General features: G+C 26.2%; 2 protein-coding genes across 2 annotated transcripts; both read left to right on the top strand.

Annotated features, from left to right (window-relative positions):
* Positions 1-2,380: 2,380 nt before the first annotated feature.
* On the top strand, positions 2,381-6,566 carry LOC114126966 (protein deltex). Its single transcript, XM_027991030.2, has 9 exons — positions 2,381-2,782; positions 2,886-3,034; positions 3,273-3,447; positions 3,513-3,695; positions 3,790-3,992; positions 4,079-4,175; positions 4,385-4,599; positions 4,699-4,841; positions 6,245-6,566. Exons 1-9 carry the CDS (start codon positions 2,578-2,580, stop codon positions 6,540-6,542), a joined length of 1,668 nt encoding a protein of 555 aa, XP_027846831.1. The 5' UTR covers positions 2,381-2,577; the 3' UTR covers positions 6,543-6,566.
* A 9,610-nt stretch (positions 6,567-16,176) lies between these two features.
* LOC114126958 (X-box-binding protein 1) lies at positions 16,177-20,590 on the top strand. Its single transcript, XM_027991018.2, has 4 exons — positions 16,177-16,653; positions 19,181-19,277; positions 19,400-19,773; positions 19,847-20,590. The coding sequence occupies exons 1-4, from the start codon at positions 16,478-16,480 to the stop codon at positions 19,941-19,943; spliced, it is 744 nt and encodes a 247-aa protein (XP_027846819.1). The 5' UTR covers positions 16,177-16,477; the 3' UTR covers positions 19,944-20,590.
* The last annotated feature ends 799 nt before the right edge of the window (positions 20,591-21,389 follow it).

Here is a 21,389-nt window from a genome sequence, read left to right as displayed (position 1 = left end):
TAATAGTTCCACTTTCCATCGTAAACGAGTGTGTCGTTATTTTAAAACTTTAAATATTTTCGTTTAAAAACAAAATAAACTACAAGTTCTATAAATACTTACAAATAAAAAATATAATACTAAACAAATAAACAATACAGTCAATAAAATGTAAACCTAACCTAACGAAGTGATGAATGTATTGATTTTAACTTCGGGGGTGGTTTCCGATGGCAAAGTGAATATCCTTGGTGCATTATAGAGGTTAAAAATAAACATTTTCCAACAGTTTTCAAAAAAATCGAGAAAAACAAAAAAAAAGTGACAGAAAAACTGGAATTTTTACGCAAAACTAGTTTTCAAAAAAATCGATTTTTTATATGGATGTAACTCAAAAACTAATCATTGTAAATACTTGAAATTTTCATCAAATCTTTATACTAGTGTCATTTATATACAGTAAAATTTTCAAAATATTTAAAAAATTTTTGAGCTATTTAAAAACAACTGCATTACTTATTCGATTTTTCTGAGAATTTTTTTTGAAGTGTTAATAAAAAAATTTTGGGCGTTCAAAAAGGCGTTCTTTACATGATTTAATTTTCAAAATATTTTACTTATTTTAATGCTATTTATAGGCATTTATAATTGGTATAACTAATATTTCATTACACTAAGCATCAAGATTACGGGGGTGTGAGGGGTACCCCACTATTGTATTTTAGTAAACTTTCAAAGCCACCCCCATTGAAAAGTCCTGAGAACTCCACTGCTAAGCAGTAGTCGCTACCACCAGTACTACCCATCATGAGCGAGCATATTATATATAAGTTATTTTAAAATAATGAAGTTAAATTAAGTTAAAAGTTACTCAAATTTTTTTTCGTAAATTTGTTAAGTTAAACGTTATCTTTGAAAAAAAAAAGTAACTTAACTTAATTTAAAGTTAAAATTTTCTTATTTTCAAAATAAAAAATTCCAGTCACATAATAATGTTTATTAAATAGTTTTTCCTTATGCACAAGAAAATTACTGGGGAAATTTAAAATGATATATCAAAGTATTAACTAGGTATCAAAAAACCTACTTTTCAAAAAATACTATTAAAAAATTTGCATTACCTATCTATTGTTTGGACTAAAATTAACTTGAAGTTAAACGTTAATCTTTAAAAAAAAGTAACGAGTTAATTAACTTAATATTTTAACCTAATTTTAACTTTTAATTCGTTAATGCCCAGCCTTGAATAATAGGTAGTTAAAAACTTAAAAACATTACAACATGGCATAGTGGCGCATGCTTTTTATTATATTATAATAATTCATTATTTAATAAAATATATAATAAATGCGATGTTTTCGTGAAAAATAAATTCAACCACTTCAACCAACGATTTTACACTATAAAATATATAGGTACTATAATTAGTATAGTAGGTACCTACTTTTAAACTGTTTACGTAACTAATAATAAAATAAATTTTACTTTAATAATATACATATATATTTATTTATTAATTATTAGTAGGTAATATATTAATATAGACTATAATAACAGACCACTCCGCTCGTATACAATATTGCAATTTGCAATGATTTATCATTGAATACAATTATAAGATATCTATTAATCATTACCTATCTATAAATACCTACTCGGTTACTAATTAGCCATTACCATTTGGATTTTGGAATTTACCGAATTACAATGATCTGAGTACTCAATGACGAGGTAAATTCGACCTTTTTTCAAATTCTTATTTTTGAAATATTTATATTCCATAATGTTGTCCAAACGTCCATTGCCCCCTATGGCCCAATATATGCAACTGTGAAATCAAATTTGTATGGAATTTCAGGAAAAGTATTCGATAGTCGATACCCTCGAATAACATCAGGCAGTAGCACCACAGAATAGATTAAATGCACATGGACGACACATGGTTACACAGCAACCAGTGTCCCAGTCCCATGACAAATATATTAGATATGCATATGAATAGGTCACTAGACCATATTTCTAAGGTTCTCTCTAATTTTTTCTATCATATTATTCATAACTATTATGACTAAAAGACACACTTGACATGTCTTAAATACTCGACCTGCAAGCTGTAACCTGCTGAATGCTGATCTAAGGTAGCCTGTAACCTTAGATCATATACCATAGTACATCACTATAGCCTGAATATTAAAATATAGCCTAAAATAATATAGCCTGTAAGTTGTAATTCTATTGTTAAGGTCACGGCTTTAAATAGGATAACTAACTTTAGAGTTTAGATCCTATTTAAAGCCCTGGTTAAGGTCAACGGTATCTTATCATCAGAAATGTGATAATGACACGATTTGTAAACAGAAAAACGAACGACGCTGATAGGAAGATTTCGAGTGATACGACGACTACGTTTTTTGTTTTTGTTGTGTAGTGTGTACTTGTGTACTATGTAGGCAGTAGGCGTTTGCCCGTAGGCAAAGAATAATAATCATTATAAATTATTGTAGCAACTGGAATTATTTAGTTTTCTTAGTAGTTATCCTATATTTCGTTATTTGTTGTCGCAGCCCAGACTCCAGATGCCTTTGATCCAATAACACAATGCCTCTAGGACATGCTGTTGTCGTTTGGGAATGGGAAAACCGGAACGGCCGATGGAAACCTCATAGTCCCGAAGTGGCACAATTACTCGAAAGGGCTCATTTCAAGAAGTTGACTAGGGTGATACTGAGAGATGCCGATCCGAACATGGAGTCCTCATTTGTCAATTTACGAACGATGTATCAATGCTCTGAAGAAAACGAAGGTACATTATTGTATTGTGTTTTGTAGAATTCCTATAGTCTTTATATCACACGTCAGACATTAAAATACCAGAATCTGCATAATATTACATGTCAACGTTTTAGGTGCACTTTTGGCCGTACGCAGATCTTACTATCCGGCTAATTCATTACCTGGTAAAGGAGCTAGGTGGGAATGGGCTGGTGATGTACCCGGAGAGTGGCATACATATGACATGGAATCCCAATGTTTCCTAGAAACAGCTTGGGCAATGGTAAGTTTCCTAAATTAGTAACTATATTATACTCGTGGCATGTTAAGAGTATGATTGGACAGTGGCCGATTTTGTGTCTGTTTCATGCATTTAGCTTCTGTTTCGTTTTCTAAACACCTGTCTACCACCTACTATGGTGAGTTGTATGGTGAAAGAAGTTGTTTTGTATGTTCGACGAGTATATACAATTATTATTACTTTTATACTTATTTTTCAATTCAAACTTTTTATTTTATAGGGCTGCCAAATTATAGATGTAAGCCGGACATATTTAGGTTTTCCGTATACAATTAATTTTTGTAATTTAACCCAAGTGCGAAATGACAGTGGATATAAACGTAATATTAGACGTGTGAACCAAGCACCATACCCACTAGTTAAAATACAATCAGATGAAGTTATTCAATTTAATGGTTAGTTGATTTAATCTTATTATTATATTATTCGATGAAATCAATTTTTTGGTTTTTATTTTTAGATAGAGCAGTTGTAGACACCATTAGAAATTTATCATCAAAAAATGAAACTATTAGAAAATCCAGTTCAGAATACATAGATACTATAGCTAAAAAACAACTCCATTATAAAAAGAACAAACAAGTAGTTCATGATAGCCATCACAGTGGAACTAATATAGCTCGTACCTTATTAAGTATTTTTGGTAAGTTGCTTGATTTATATTTTCTGTATTTTTGATAATTGTATAGGTAATAAAAAATAATAAAACAATCTTATTATATTTAATATATTTTTAGCTAATAAAAATCCATCGTCACTATCTAAAGAAGCTCAATGGCCAATAGGAACCACAGCAACTAAAAGCTGTAGTGAATCAATTAAATCCGATTCATCTATAATTGATTTAGACTCAAGTAGTATACGCAGTGGTAGACGTCCTAGTGTAGATACTATTTCAACTTATCTAAGTCATGACAGTCATGAACTTCGCACATCTCGAGTAAGACAATTCAATACGAATAAATAATTTTTATATCTAATTAAGTAATAAGTATGCCAACAATAATAAATTATTTTAATTTGTAGTATGATCTTTTGGATTATTCTGGTGGCAGTATTGGAAGTGATGATGCTTTTGAATGTCAACAAAAATCAGATAATTGCAGAAGTCAATCAGTTATTGGTATGTTATAATATGAAAATATGAATTTTTAAAAAAAATAACTATTTTATTGTTTTTTATTTTAAAAATAATCTTAACTAATTTATTTAAATTCTATACTTGTATAGAACAGTTACGAAATAACTTTGTTATATAACTATATATAGCTAGTGTATTCTTAATTTTATAAACCAGGATTTAAAAAAAATAATAATATACTATGTTTTTAGGAGTGAATTCAGTGAGCGAAAAATTGTCTTGCTATGTTCAAATAGTGGATGATTTTTGGCCAGGACTTGATATGTTATGTCCATTTTGTCAAAATCCACTTGTGTCATCAAATAAATCAAATAAAAGCTTAGTTGTAGCTTTGAGCATTTGTCAACATAGAATGCATCTCACTTGTCTTAACTCAATTTTAAACAATCAACCTTATTCTAATCAGGTATTTTTATTTTATAAATAATATATTTTCCTGTAATTGGAAATTAAAAATGGAAACGATAAATATTTTATAAATTATATAACTTCAAATATTTCTTAGTGGATGTATATTCAATGTCCGATCTGTATGAAAGTTTATGGAGAAAAAAGAGGTAACCAACCACCAGGTGCTATGAAGTGGACATATTTAAATAGGTCATTACCTGGATATGGTAGTACAAGAACTATTCAGATCACATATGAGTAAGTATTTTAAAATAAAAATGTTTGCATGACCAGAAATAAAGAACTTAAATATCAAAAACATCAGTTGGAAAAGATTAATTAAGTTTTAAAAAAAAAGTGTTAAGATGCTAATAAATCACTATTTATAGTAAAATATATGAAACATTTATAAACATATAAAATATTTTAGATTCTGAACGAAGTGATGAATGTATTGATTTTACAATGATGTAAATGTGTTACATGTGTAGTACACCCCCCCTCCCTCAGCCCTGATTATGTTTTATTAAGTTAAAAATGCATCATAAGCACGATTTATCATCAATATATGATATTTGTGAAAAATTTAAATATATGTAAAGTAATCAATTGTATGTGTATAATTTTGTCAATTAATTTTGAATAATAACTCTCCTTAGAAATTTCTAGCTACGCGCCTGAATACATGGCTAAATTTTCAAAATATTTTGATTTTTTTCTGAGCTATTTATAGACCACTGAAATTTTTCTGAGAATTTTTTTTTGTAGTGTCGATAAACAAATTTTAGATGGCCAAAAAAACTAGAAAGTTTAATTCAAGTTTCCTTATGAGTTTTTCTTATTGTAGTTAAAAAAAATCAAAAATCGTTAGTCACAATTTTTTTATAAGCGTTTATAGTTTAAATTTTTACGATATTTGTCAAAATCACGAACCTTTGCAAGTCATTTTGTAGTTGAAAAATCATAAATTTTTTTGTGTTTACAACTAAGGATTGAAAATACAACACTAAGTTTTTCATAAGTTTTCCTTCAAGTAACTAAAATAAAACTCGAAGCATCATTATAGGAAAAATTTTAAGTGCGATTGAATTTTAATATTTTACGAAATAGGGTACGATAACGATTTTAAATACTTGTTATTATTCAAAAAGTATAAGTCATAGATACTTGAAAATTTCACCAGTTATTTAGATTGGCATTTTCTTTACATGATTTGATTTTCAAAATATTTTGACTTTTTTTGAGTTATTTATAGACAACTGACATTTTCAATTTTTCTAAGAATTTTTTGAAGTGTTGATAAAATTTTTTTGGCGAAGTCAAAATACTTGAAAAATTAATACAAAGTTTCTCATAAGTTATTCTTATGGTGATAAAAAAATTATAAGAATACATAGACACAATTTTTTATTAGCGTTTAAAGTTCAAATATTGACAAAAATTCATCAAAATCATGAATATTTGCAAATTATTTTGTAGGTATAATTCATAAAAATTTTTATATAAGTATATCCTAAATTATCAAATCATCTTTGTTCAGAATCGTTTTTCATATACAATGATACTTATACTCCTATAATGTATAATAGTCATCCACATAGCACCTAATGTACTTACCCGCTTTTTGTTAATTAATTTCAACCACTTTTAAACATTTTTAGAATATCATCTGGGATTCAAGGTGAAGAACATCCACATCCAGGCCGTCCATACTATGCTTTAGGTTTCCCAAGAATTTGTTATTTGCCAGACACAGAAAAAGGAAGGCGTGTTTTATCATTGTTGAGTAAAGCTTTTGAAAGACGACTGGTATTTACAGTTAGACTTTCAATTACAACTGGCAATGAAGATGTTGTTGCATGGAATGGTATCATACACAAGACAGATTTTGACACCAGAATGCATCATGGTTTTTTAGATGAATGTATTGAACAATTATCGGCACATGGTGTTGTTTAAGTTATTTTCTGGATGTAAATTAGGTAATAATCTTGTTTTTTCCCAAAATAATTTTAATAACATTTTCACTTGCTGAATTACTATATAGCTAAAATTTTTGGCTAATATGTAATAAATATTGAACATTTGTTCTTATCCTAAATTGTAGAATAACAGTATTATAGTTTAACTTTTTTATTTAATTTGAATTGTGTATAATTATCACTTAAGGTACTCACTTACAGAACAAAATCTATCTATTAACAATTTTTTTAAATAATAAATTATTATAAACTTAGAGATAATTTACCCATAACTATTTTTGATGTTTGAATGTTTATGATTTAAGCTTTATCAAAAAAGATAAAATTAAATACTTTATTGTGTATCATTTCGTTTGTTCGCTAGATAATCTTAAATTTATGTTTCTAAACAAAATAATTTTGACTTTACGTCAAGATTATACTAATGTAAAATTGTTATATGTGTTCAAAGAAAGAAATTTCTTATATTTTCCTACTTATACTTAAATTATGGTTACATTACTAATAAGTTGGTTGTTGATACTTGATAATTTAATATATATTATAATAGAATAATAGATAATTTTATATTTATTAAGTTTTACTAAATAAAATTATACAGTTGTATATACCAACTTGCATATTGTTAAAAATGTACGATTATATTAAGTGCAATTTTTTTTATATGAATAATCCTGAATTATAAATTATTAACACATTTTCTGATAATTTTACCGTAAGCCTCTTTTAATAGTAGTATAACATTTCAACGTGTTATTAGTAAAATAATTTTATTTTGATAGAAAATAAATTGATTTTATTATAATGCTGTTCATAAATTCATAATTACGAAAATGTGTTAATAACCATGTTAATTAGAAATAATATGTATTTGTTGTTAATCTTTAAGAAGTTTTAAATCAAATTATTTTTTAATATTTATATTTATAAAGATAAGTATAAACAGCCATATTTTATATTTATTTATTTTTATATATATTTTTATTTTTTATATTCATAAAATGAGTTTTTTTTTCATCTAATTAAACCATTTTCATATAAGGTTAAAGATTCTAACCAAGAGAAGGAAATAATTGATTTTATCGTGATTTCTATTTTATTTTTATCTGTAATTACTTATTAGTTATTATGTTTTGAGCGAAAAAATTTTTTAATAATTGAGAAAACCTAACTAAAGATTTATGATAAAGCTAGATATTTTAGAAAATATTACAAAATTTATACTTTATTTTGATGTAAATCAAAAATATTTAATGACTTAAAGTGCTTACTAAATAGTACAAGCGTTTTTTAGACATTATATAATTTTCAAAATTTGGGCTCTTTCAGAGCTTTTATAGACATTTGAATTTTTTCCTTTTTTTTCTATTTATCAATTTAAAGGTTTTGTTTCTTGTTCAAATACCTTGTAAACATGATACAATGTTTTTCACTACCTTAAGGCTTAAGAACACTATTCTGTTCTTGCTATACTTACAAATTTTAGAAAATTTATGGTCACTATTTTATTTTATAAGCTTTAAACATAATTAGGTGTTAAAGAAAACTAAAATAAAATAGTTTAAAGCCACACCATTGTCAGAATACATTAATAACTTATATGTATAGATACACGTCAAATTACATTAAAATGTAACAAAATCTTACTATAGCTAGCAGAAATAAAAATAAGTTATCTTCTCCCTTGGCTAATCTTTTGTGGGTGACTAAATGACTTCTAATTAAATGCAATTATTGACACAACTTAGTTATTGCCACGAAAGCACAAGTCAGGTACTCAGGTCATACATATTTATAGACCATAATCTGTATTTTCACATTCCCACACAAGGTTAATTTAAATCCTTATCTTATCTTTCTAGTTTCTAAATAAAAACAAAATTCAATCTCTAGGTACAATCACAGAATAGATTAAATTTAATCTATTCTGTGGTACAATGTTGAGTGAATGTAAATACGTAGGTAATCTCTTCTCACATGTATTGAAATAAAACACTGCGTATAACCGTATTGTGTAAGAAATAACTGATTATACAATATAATTAAGTATATAAGTATATTTACTATAGTGCCTATATTATATTATTATCATTATTATAATTTAATTTATATTTTCTAGGAAGAAAGCCGTTAACCGATAGGTATATTATTCAATTTCAGACATCTCATTAGCACAGGTACTTGTTGACGTATTTTATACTATCTGACGTGTCCTGACGACCCGACACAAATCAATTATTATTTATTGTCACCTCCACGGTCTTAACACAGATTATATGAATATTTTCATATAATCTGTGGTCTTAGTAGATATCTAGGAATTTTCTAAATCTGAGATCACCTCTATGATGGCAGTATGGTACGTTTATAATTGAGGTTGATCAACTGAAATACCAATACGATATATTTATAAGTTTTGACTTTTAACTTTTTACCGTTATAAATGTACGGTATATTTTTTTGTAATATTAGCGTCTAAAAATTTATTGAAATTTGAAAAGTAGTAATACATATTATTATGATACACATTTATTGTATATAATTTAAATAGGTAGGTTGTAGGTACATAGTAGAGGCGCCCGCAGAAAGAGGCCAGTGGGTGCCATTGCATCCACTAATATTTTTTAATAAACAAAAAAATCATTGTACACATGAGATTTATAATTTTATTTTATAAAATTTTGGCGTTCATAAATAACCTAACCTATATACTGCACAAATAATATTTTTGATCATCTTAGTTTTACCAAAATAACCTAATGTTGTTGCAAGTATGTGAAATGTGAATATATAACATGCATTTAATTTTGCACCCACTGAGCTAATTTTCTGCGGGCGCCCCTGGTACATAGTTATCTAGACTTGTAGTTATTTTAATGATTTTTTTTTAGAATTTCGCATGACGTCTTAACACTCACCCCCGTATTTTTCACTTAAATGTAATATTGCACATTAAAATTATAGGTAAATTTTTAAAAAGTAACTACAGTTGGCCAGTGAGTAACATATCACATATGGATGTATTTGGCGTGCAACCTTTTGTTTTTGTTGCATCAGCTGTAATAATAATAACAATATAAGTAGAATGTGTAGTTTACACGACAATTGCGAACTAAACAAAAACAACATCCGTTATCCCCATTTTGTACTCCATTTATTTAAAATATTAGTCACTGCTGTAGAATTCATTTTCGTCACTCCCATAGTCTCATGTATATTTATGCTCATTATTATCTGACATCTAGGTACTATATCTAATCTTAGTTTTTTAAGAGTGGGTCATGATTCATGGAGTGTTTCCCCTCCGCGCTAAATATTTAATGCGTAGGATACGGATGACGATTCCAGGTAGTAAGTAGTAATACTATAGTAGTCATACCCTTTATCGAACAATCGCATGACAATCGACAATTGCGATTTCTCACCTGACCTTATTCCTACTTTAAATATTTAATGCATAGCCATAATACTAAGCCATACAAACCAATTTTTACACCTTTTATTATTGCCAAGTGACATAATATTATAACATATTACATATACATATTCATAATTTTTTATTTTCATGAATAATTTCTCAAATTGTTTTTTCACTATTTAATGTATGTTTTTATTATTATACGTGTTGACACAAACCATATTGATATTTCATATTTGTGTATACATATAATAATTCCAGAAGTTATTATTATTTATCAAATAATATATTTAACTACAAGACCTAGCTAGTTGTTACTAGTTACTAGTTATAAGTTATTATTTTATAACATAACTTATTATGTTGTAAAATTCTATAGTGCTTTAATTATAATTAATTCTATATCTCTATCACTACTATTACTGACTATTAGGTAGGTATGTTATTGTCAGAAATGTTTAGAAGTTGGAAAGCATGAATGTATGATTGTATGAACAAAAAACAAATTACTTTTCAGGTATCATAGTTAATATAAATCAATACAATACATGCAAATATGAAATATGCAATGTAAGACATTACAATAATAATAAGTAGGCAATTAATATTTAATAATGATACGTTAAAAAATCTTTTACAGTTGTTTTATTTTTTTTTTTTTAATAACGAAGATAATAATGAATAATGATTTAATGATAATAAATAATCTATTCATTCTCATTATTTACTATTGGGAATAATGATAGTATAATAATAATGCAAGTTATAAATATTAAAATATAAATTATTATTTATTACTAATATTGGTATTTAATATTTATAAATAAAAGTTTAATACTATACATTACTACATTACTACTATAAGTGAATAAGTTGATCTTGAGCGACGTTGCACGTGAAAAATTATATCCCCGTAGATTTAGTCCTCCTTAAACTCCGTTAAATGTAAATTGCAAATATATTTAGGTAAAAGATATTGTATTATTTATATTATAGACTACAGAGTATAAGTGTATAACGCTTAGTCTCAAAAAAAAAATCCAACCAAAAAATACTTTTCAATATTTAGCCTTTTTCATATTTATTAAATAATAAATTCCTTAAGACTCTAAGGAAATATTTTAGAAAATCCATTTTTAAAGAGTCTCGAACTCTCAACATCATAAATCGAAACTTGACCAAACTTCATAGTCATCGCTTCAGTGGTTCCGGCTAGATGATAATGAATCAGATGTCAGTGAGTCAAGACATGTTATTCTATTTGTATTTTGTACAGATTTTATTGAAAAGACGAAAAGTACTACTTTTAAAACTGTGTAGATAAGTATAAAGCGATACACGTACAAATCATACAATGTACCCACAGGTGGCTGTTATATCTAAACAATATGCATGGCTAAAGATTTACCTACATACCTATTGTTATTTGTTTTAGATTCTGGGCTGAATGGTCATGTATCTTGATAATATTAAGTAGTTATTTTTGTGTTTTATTTATAAGTAATTTTGTAGTTGAAAATTCATTAATGTTTTTGTATTTATATCTGAAGTTAAAAAATCAACACTACGTTTTCCTTAAAATAGCTAAGAGGAGACTTTGAAACGTCATTATCGGAAAAATGTTACGAGCGTCTGAATTTTAAATTTTTACGAAATTGCGTAACGATGATAATTTATCCTCAACGATTTTCAATAGGTATTTGTTATTATTCAAAAAGTATAACAAGCTAGTATACTTGAAGATTATATAAGTTTTAATATAGGTAAGTATTATTATTTAAGTTCAAGTAGATACTTGAACATTTCATCAGTTTTTTAGATTGGAATTTTTTTATATAATTTAATTTTCAAAATATTTTGCTTATTTTAAGGCTATTTATAGAATACAGGCATTTAAAATATTTGTTTTTGTTTAATTTTTTTATCATAAATATCAATCAAAGTTTTGACTACCTAAGTCAAAATATACTTGAAAATTAAATACAAAATTCACCTGCATGAGTTAGTTTTATAGTGACTTAATTATTCATTATAAGAATACATAAGCATAATTTATTTTTGTTTGAAGTTCAAATATTGACAAAATTCGACAAAATCATGAACATTTGCAAATAATTTTGTAGTTAAAAATTAAATTTATCCAAAATATTGTATAAGTAGCTAAAAATTGAAAATTTAATACAAGGTTTTCCTTAAGTTTGGCTTAACAATAATTATAGCTATTATCTTTTACATATAAAAGAAAAGTTGAACGTTGGTCAAAAAAAAAAAAATGTTATCTTTAGTTTAAAATTTTACAAAACCAAAATTCACTCGTAAAATAACGATTTAGTATCAAATAATTTAATATTTTTGTTATAGTTAAAAATTACTAGTCACAGAAACTTGAAATACACACCAGTTGTTTAAATTGCCATTTTCTGTACATCGTACATGATTTAATTTTGGAGTATTCAGACCGTTAAAACATAAACTACCATTTTCATCACCCACTGGAAAATATATTCTAGGGCTACCTATGCTGAAAAATCATCTCCGTTCAGAATCGTTTTTCACATAGGTACAATGATACCTATCATAATCATTGGATTCAAATTTAACACTCTTATATTATAAAATATAGTGATCCACACAGCACCTAATGTACATTATTAGAGCGGTACCCACTTGACCTGCATGTTTTTTTTGTTTTGTTTTTTAAAAATGATTTTAACTAGCTTCATAGTAAAAATAGTACAAAAAATTAAAATATTATGAATTATGATATTACAATATTAGTAATACTTTTATCACCACGTATAAAAAATAATTAAAAGGTAATAAACAATAGAAAAATTATTTAGGAAATAAATAATATCTCTACCTATATAGCTTATAGGATATGATCATTGTTACTAAATAACTTAAATAATATTAACTGAACTTGAAATTTATTCTTTTGAAAAATTAAAGATTAGTATAGGCAAACTGAAAAAAAAAGTAAAAATGGATAAAAAAATATTTCTACAATAATAAGTAACAGTTATTTATAATATATTATACATATAGTCATAAAGTAGTATTCTAGATATTATAGGTATATAGGACATAGATATATATTATATTTATATGGAATAAAAATTATATTTATTCTATTTTCTGAGATCCGGGGTCAATATTAAATTAAATATTAATATTTAATTCATGTTTCATATTTAAATAACGACCTTGTGTACAATTTTAAATACCTATGTATAGGAAGAACAAAATTAAGTATAATTATATAAATAATAAATATACATATATAGTACAATAATTCATGTATCATCATTGTTCAGTGGACCACGACACCGTAGATTACAATGTTGAACTATAAGTCTATACATTTATTTTTTAAATTTAATTTTCCGATTTTAAATGATAACTCAACAGGTTTTCATACAAAACAAAAACTATCTGCACGAACAAATTTAATGTGTTGAATATAAATTCATTAATAATGCAGTATTATTTAAATAATAATACCTAAATTACAATACTACAATAGTCATATTGTAATAAGTAATAACTAATAAATAATAATAAAAAAACGAGGGACGAAATACAAAGGAAAATTCAGAATTATTTATATTTCGTTGGATATTATAAAAACTATTGACTATGGAGCATTATTATTTTTTATAACATTATGTAGTATGTATAATTCATAATATTATTTATTATTTGTATAAACTTTGACTCATAATTTAAAAATTAAATAAAAATAAACATTGAGATTTATAAATAGATTAAAAAATATATTCATAGTATTTACTTATTTATTTATTTACATACATCATTTATTATATTATATGTATATGTAACACCTAGTACCTTTTTAGAATATCTCTTCTATGACTGAATGCCATAACCTTGCATATTATATCAAGATTAAGGGATAAATAAACGATGCTACATCAAGAAGACAATTTTTCTTATACAACTTAGAGGGAATACAACAGCTATTAGTCTACTTTTAACATAAATATTGTTTTCGGGCTAGATACAATTTGTTTTCTAACCGATTTTCGTAACGCACTTGTTATGTTTTTATTACCATGGTTACACGATCTTAATACTTAATTAAAGATCTATCTTTCTGCAATGAAAAATATTTTATGGTACATAGTTTTTTCTTCCCAAAAACATATTGTTCATGATTCATAGATTTTTCTTGCAAAGATAGTAGCATGCTACGTATTTTTTTTTTTTTATATAATATTTACCTATTATAATAGGTCGTGTATACAATTATTTAGTATTTATAAATCTTTGTACGGTACGAGTATATTATAGTCGTATATTATACATTAAATTTATGTACATAAAATAATAATAATGGTGGTTCGTTTAAAAAAAAAAAAAAAAGAAAAGCTGTACTTACATGTTTTTATAAATAAATGAAACATTACAGGTAAACAGAAAAATGTTCATTATTTTAAGTAATAAAATAAAATAATTTAATTTCCAAATAAAAAACTATTAACATAATATTTTACTTTTTATCTACATGACAACAGATTGAAAAACTTAAAATACACTAATACACAAAGTAGATAATTTTTTGGCTAACGTTAAGCCCAATTGTTTTTTCAAAATAGGTATGGCCGTAGAGGGCTATTGCCTGAAATAAATCGCGGAAAAAATGACCACGGAAAAAAATCCCAAAAAAATATATTATACATAATATATTTACATTTATTTATAGATACATATTTTAAATATTATTCATAGAAGTAAAATATAATACTTTATTAAATTATTATACATACATAGGTACATACTTTTTAGCAATTCGATTAAATTTTATATTGTTTTAACTTAGCTTTTTATTGTTAATTATCATTATTATACAGTTAAGTTAATTTTAATTTTTTTATGTATAGATATAGCCTAAAAGTTATTATTATAATTAACCTTATAATTCAACAATTTACTATTGTATAAAAGTAGTATTAGTACTTAGTAGTACTAATAGTATTAACTATTGATTGTTATCGTTTTTACACCATTTTATTATTGTCTCAAATGAGACAAATGTAATCAATGATTATTAATTAACCCTTAATAAATGTTGATTTTGCTATTTTGCTTTAATAAGTTTAATTTTTTTTTTAAAGACTACTTATCGAAAATTATTATTTTTTAATTAATAATTTATTATAATTATATTATTTAATTATTTTGACTATGCGATCTCTCGTATGATAATTATTAGTTATTATTATGCTACCACAAACGAGAATATTTTGTATTTTTAATATTTTGTTCCTATGTTCTATTAAATAATTATATGATAAAATTATTTTAAAAATATTATTATTTATTACTAAAAATATATTATATGATTGTAAATCCATTGTATAATTAACAATCAACCACAGTTTATAAAATATTTCATAATATAAGATTACAATGATAGCCCTTTTTTTCCGTGGGTTTTATTTTTTGGGTTTTTTTCCGTGGTCATTTTTTCCGCCTCGAAATAGGTAATAGACTGTACAGTTATTTATAGTCTATAATCTATATGGCTATATATCAAATTAAATTGTTTTTTATATAGGTATAATAAAATATTATATTTTTTTTGTCTAAGTGTTTATAATTCCACTCTAATTTCAAAAATCAAAATACATAGGTATTTAACATATTTTATTTTATACTTATTATATTTTAGTTTTAACTGTACCAAGATTTTAAATTTTAATATTAAACACAATATTATTCTGTTTAGGGCATAGTTGGTACAGACTAAAATGTGTCAATTCAATTCCAATGACTCTTGGTTAAAAAATAATCGAGAATCAAATATCAATATAATTGAAAACGTTATAGGTAGGTATTAACTTGGAGTTTAAAATTTGAAGTTTTAAATTTCACGTCTATGTTATTATCTATAATTGTGACTTATAAGTTAGTTACCTAACTAAAAAATTTTCGATTTATTTTAGTAGACGAGCATAAGTAAAACCTGAGTAGTTTAAGTTACATCTCCGAATCTCCGATTCATGTGTAATAATTCGGCTTGGTTGCATCATAGTTGGTGACTATCGATGTCGGATAAACATCGATGTCGGGACTAGGGAGTTAATGTTTGCCACATTGCCGTGCCATGTCGACAAAAAACCACCGCCGTCCGCTACCTCCTCCGGTCACCACCTCTCGCGTCTCGCTTTGGTAGCTCACTAGCTCAGTAACAATTCGACATCAGAAGCAGCACGTACTATTATTACTACCATCGAACGCAAAAACTTAAAAACTTAAAAACTTAACTTTATTCGTAACAATTTGTGTACATAGGTAATAATTTTATAATAAGCAACTTAATTAGCAATTAACTATTAATAAAAAATATATAACCGTAACACAAGTAGTGTTATTTAAATATTTTTCTCTAATCGCGCTGTGTATACCGCGGTTCGGGTGGCTGGCCGTCGTAAGATCGTTTTTTATTGCTGACAACGACAACAGTTCTCATGGCGCCAAACATTATTCGGCCTAGTCAAATGTTGATATTCAACTCTGCCATGTGTTATGTGAAACAGCGACAGCATCCAGCCGCTGGAGACGTCGGCGGCGGATCGCCGAAATCGCCGCCGGCCAAGCGGACGTACGTAAAAAACATCTCGCCCGAAGAGAAAATATTACGCAAGTGAGTAAATAGTAAATTTCAGTAATAAAATAATAACGGTAGAAAAATACAAAGGAAATAAACTAATTAATGATTTAATGTCAATATAATATCATTATAATGTATAATAACCCCTCCTCCTTCCTACCAAAGCGACACTCCGTTGCACCGTGCTATCTACGCTTACTTCCTTCCTCGCTAACCCCACCATCGTCTAACACGGCTCTGCTGCAGCTGCAATAATCGCGTTTTCCGCAACGCCAACGTGTCGGCTATAATACGACAATATTGATATTATTTATTATAATGTGCTTCGTGTCCCGCCATGGCGTGGGCTAATGGTCGGCGGGTGGATAAACTGTATATCTGCGCATTGCGCACAGACTATATTAAACAAATAACTATATAGGTATACACTATACGAGTGAACCATATTGGCCACAGCCCGCAATATTTATGTTCATATTATATTTTGTCTCTTTTCGTCATGTTTTTGTATAATTTAGTACTTGCTGGGCAAGTTAACTTAATATTTTAACTCGTTTAGTTAAGTTAATATAGAAAAATATAAGTTTAGTTTAAAGTTAAAAATTAATTTGAAAAAAATTAACTTACCTATTTAAAAATAAGTTACTTTTATTTTATTGTGTAAAATTAATTATCATACCTTTTTATTAAAGCTTAATAAATAGCATAATATAATAGAAGTCTTACTATTTAAAAAAAATGTATGTAATTGTATGTAATTACAAAAAATAACTAGTTAAATTAGAAGTTACTTATAATTTATAAAAATAAAAGTAACTTAACTTTTTAACTCGTTAATGCCTTGTCTATAATAGTATTTTGCGCGATTACGTGCACTCACCTGTTGACAGCATATAGCTGGATATGACATGGATATATACAATTAAAATATGATTATTAAAGATCACTCTTGGCAATCAAAGCAATAAACTTTTTTTTATCAAATCAATAGGTATATAAAAAAATTAAAATTAAATTATGATCTTGCCTTCTCTCCTGTCCATGTTATAGTGAAAGCATATTAATTAAGTCCTATTGGCTAATTACAAAAATCCTCTTGGTTTTTGAACTAGTACCAATCACATATTATTATAATTCGCATTAATCCCTAAAAAGTAAAAAAAAAAACAGTGGGGTTGCGACTTAATAAATTTATAATAGTACCATTGATTATAATTTATAACTACTATAGTATTTACCTTATAATAGTACCTACCCAACATGTATAGTTATATAATTAATAATTATAGTTGTTTAAATAGCTATTATCTATCATAATATTTATCTTATTACTAAATACATAGATTTTTATATAGTTGGTGTAGAAGTCTGTGACCAAATATTTCTTGGTTAATACATTATCAAATTATTGAGCTCATGTCAAAAATGAAAATTCCCTTAGTGGTAGGATTCTTCATTCCATAAAGTGGAAGTGGGTGCTTTTTGTTTATAACTCCTAAGTATCATACATCATATATGTTGTTTATTATATTTATTTTAAATTGTTAACAACTAACAGATTATGAAAAAAAAAATTACAGGCACCCTGAAAATTGATTTCATGGTATTATTGTGTAACATACTTGTATAATTTGTTGCATTTATATGATTGATTTGTTATTTGTCCTTTTAATTTGACCATTATAATCATACATTTACAAACATGTCCTTCAAACACATTTCAATTAACTACCACATAATTGCATAACAGTATTACACCCATCTTCAATCAAAACTTGAATGACATTTATGATATCTATTTATTTTATGGTCATCATCATAGAGCTTAAATATTTTAATATAAATAGTATTATTAATATAAGAATATAACTATATATATATATCTTTATTATTATAGTGTAATATTGAAGATTGTTTAAATTGGTACTATACTAAAATAAAAATAATAAAATAATACAGAACAATCTTACAAATAATAATTATTCTGTTAAAAAAACTATTTTTTATTTTAAGTAGTTTTGATGTAAACTAGAATTTTTATACCAAACTAATTATTATAATTTTATCAAAATAGGTGCTTAAAAAGTTAATAATATTTTATTTTGTTTTATAATTGTATGATAATTATAACTGATTAAGTATCAATGGTAATTATCCTCAATTAATATTCTGGAAGTTGAAATAATTGTAATATTATTTAATTATCAATAATCTAAAGAATGTTTAAATGTAAAACCGTATTATCCTAATGGTTTATTGATAAAAATTGAATGTTTTTAAATCTATCTACTTTTAGCTAAATAAAAATATAATTAATTACTAGTAATATAAATTAGTGACTAATTAGTAATTATCTATTTATTTATTAATATTCTTATGCATATTAACATTTTAAAAATTAGTTAGAACTTTTTAATGTGAAGCAAAATCGCTAAAATATTATTCTATATTCCAATTCATTTTAAATTTATTTCTTGCCTTTGGATAAACTCATGTATTAAATTATCTATTTATTTACTTATTTATGAATAAAATAATGTATGAATATTTTTTTTTCCAGGAAATTACGAAACAGAGAAGCAGCACAATTATCTAGAGATAAAAAGAAAGCACAATTTAATATTTTATCGGGAATGGTTCATGGTTTAAGAAAAGAGGTGTGTACATGTATTTTTTATATAACCATTGGAAGCATTTAAGTTCATAATTTTTTTTAAATTGTAGATATATAATTGTTGTATCTATCTAATATTTTATGGATAAAATATTTTATTTTCAGAATGTACATTTAAGAGAAGAAATAGAAACTTTAAGGGCCAACCAAGAGGAATTGATCGCCGAAAATGAAAGATTACGAGAACAACTTTCCACTGAGTCATCTATACCAAAATCAGTAGTTACAGAATTCTGTACATCAGCAGTTAATAACAAGTTTTCGATTAATGGACCTGCCGTGTCCAATAGACACCCTCTGCAGAAGGGCAAACGGAATCGAACATCTTGTTTGATGCTCTGTTATCAGATTCTGTTCCTATTACTGACCATTCCATCCTGCATGATCTCAAGCTTCCAGACGACGATGATGATATGGACTGGCTTGATAACAATGTTTCAAAGCGTTTGGAGAAAATTGCTGATGAACTACTCGGCGAAGTAAGTATTATTTAGCTCAAATTGTTACTACTAGTGCATTGTACATTTGTTTTGTTTAAAAATTGTTTTATAGAGTTTCCTTAATGAATGTTCTCTTGATGAAATGGTGGGGAGCACATCAGAAATCATGGAATCCGGCCAAAATATTAATTTACCCAATGCAGACATAAATGACGATAAGTCAATATTCATGTTAAACACAGACACAGATAAAATTACAAGCACAGTTAAGATTCCAACTGAAGAAATGCAATTTTTGGCGCCAAAAATAGAACCTAAAATTGAAGAACATTCTGAAGACAAAAGTAACTCTTTGGAACGTTTTATTATTGTAGAAGAAGCTGTTGAAGAAGTAACAACAACCTACGATGAACATATTCTTGAAATATGCCAGGAAGATGATATTGACACAGAACAGTATGATGACATTGGTTATGAATCGCTTAGCTCTCCCGAATATGATTACAGAACACATTATAGTACACCTCTAATACTAACAGATTTTCTTTCTTAAAAATAGTACCTATAAGATATGTCCTAATATAAGATACATAATATTAAATTTAAAATTAAACTTAAATCTATGTTATTATTGATACACTTTTATTACTTTAATTACTTTATGTTAGTATAAGCACACTGTATTACTCTAGTATACTTTCATATGACAATTGACATGTGTCCTATTTATTATATAATGTTGAATAACATTGAGTGTTGTATTTAATTTTATAATATCAATTCTGTGTTTGTGTCCCATATAAATATATGTATTTTGAATGGTCTGTGTCTGTGTTTAGCACTGATCACTAAAATATTTTTTTAGTTTTTTTTTATTATTAAACTCATTATTTGGTTTGCATTATTAATTTTTGATTGTTATGATTACATTAAATATTTCAATCAAAATAGTTTAATCTAGCAATGTATTCATAATGGTCGTTGGAAAAAATCTAATTCAGTTATTTTAAAGATAAATTTTTAAGTTATAAATAATATATCCCACATTTGGAGTTAAAACTATCAAATACTTCAATTTATGACAAATATTAACACACTTACAAACTAAATACTTACTGACTCATACTTGAGTTAAGTTCACCAATGATATGGCAGATTTCATCCTTAACTTCTTAAATAATTTGAATAACTCGAGGTTTTTCTAACCTTTGGGGCCATCCCCAAAGAAAGTCTAGTAGTGCAAGATAAATACCCAAGAAAAAGCTGGAAAATTCAAATTTGGCATACTTAATGAAACACTCTGTATAAATTACCAAGCTTCCACAGTAGTTCACAATTGTTTTAAACCGCTAATAAATTAAATGGGAGATTAAGGATTTAAAAAAAAAAATAAGTGGCTTAATATGTTGACAGTTTGAACCTAAGTCATGGGATATTTTCACCATGTGCAGGCACTGTGTATAGAAAAAGAACAGCCTTACTCACCAAGTGGGTGGCAATGGTAAACTATAAAATGTGATTTCCTTAATAATAATCATTTCAATAGAACAGTGTAGAGTATAGACCATAAGCTATAATCGAAGAGTAAAACCACCAACTAATTACAAAATTTTAGAATATAAAGTATAAAATATTTATACTAAAACTGTTTAAAA

The sequence above is a fragment of the Aphis gossypii genome, chromosome 2 (assembly GCF_020184175.1).
Source record: "Aphis gossypii isolate Hap1 chromosome 2, ASM2018417v2, whole genome shotgun sequence".
NCBI lineage: Eukaryota > Metazoa > Arthropoda > Insecta > Hemiptera > Aphididae > Aphis > Aphis gossypii.
This window is presented reverse-complemented; position numbering and strand designations above follow the sequence as displayed.

Bases quoted from the DNA above. Each gene is read 5' to 3' on its own strand.
- LOC114126966 (XM_027991030.2), top strand. From the start codon at position 2,578: ATGCCTCTAGGACATGCTGTTGTCGTTTGGGAATGGGAAAACCGGAAC. The intron at 2,783-2,885 runs GTACATTATTGT...TCAACGTTTTAG, and splicing joins ATGCTCTGAAGAAAACGAAG to GTGCACTTTTGGCCGTACGC. The intron at 4,176-4,384 runs GTATGTTATAAT...CTATGTTTTTAG, and splicing joins CAGAAGTCAATCAGTTATTG to GAGTGAATTCAGTGAGCGAA.
- LOC114126958 (XM_027991018.2), top strand. From the start codon at position 16,478: ATGGCGCCAAACATTATTCGGCCTAGTCAAATGTTGATATTCAACTCT. The intron at 16,654-19,180 runs GTGAGTAAATAG...TTTTTTTTCCAG, and splicing joins GAAGAGAAAATATTACGCAA to GAAATTACGAAACAGAGAAG. The intron at 19,278-19,399 runs GTGTGTACATGT...TTTTATTTTCAG, and splicing joins TTCATGGTTTAAGAAAAGAG to AATGTACATTTAAGAGAAGA.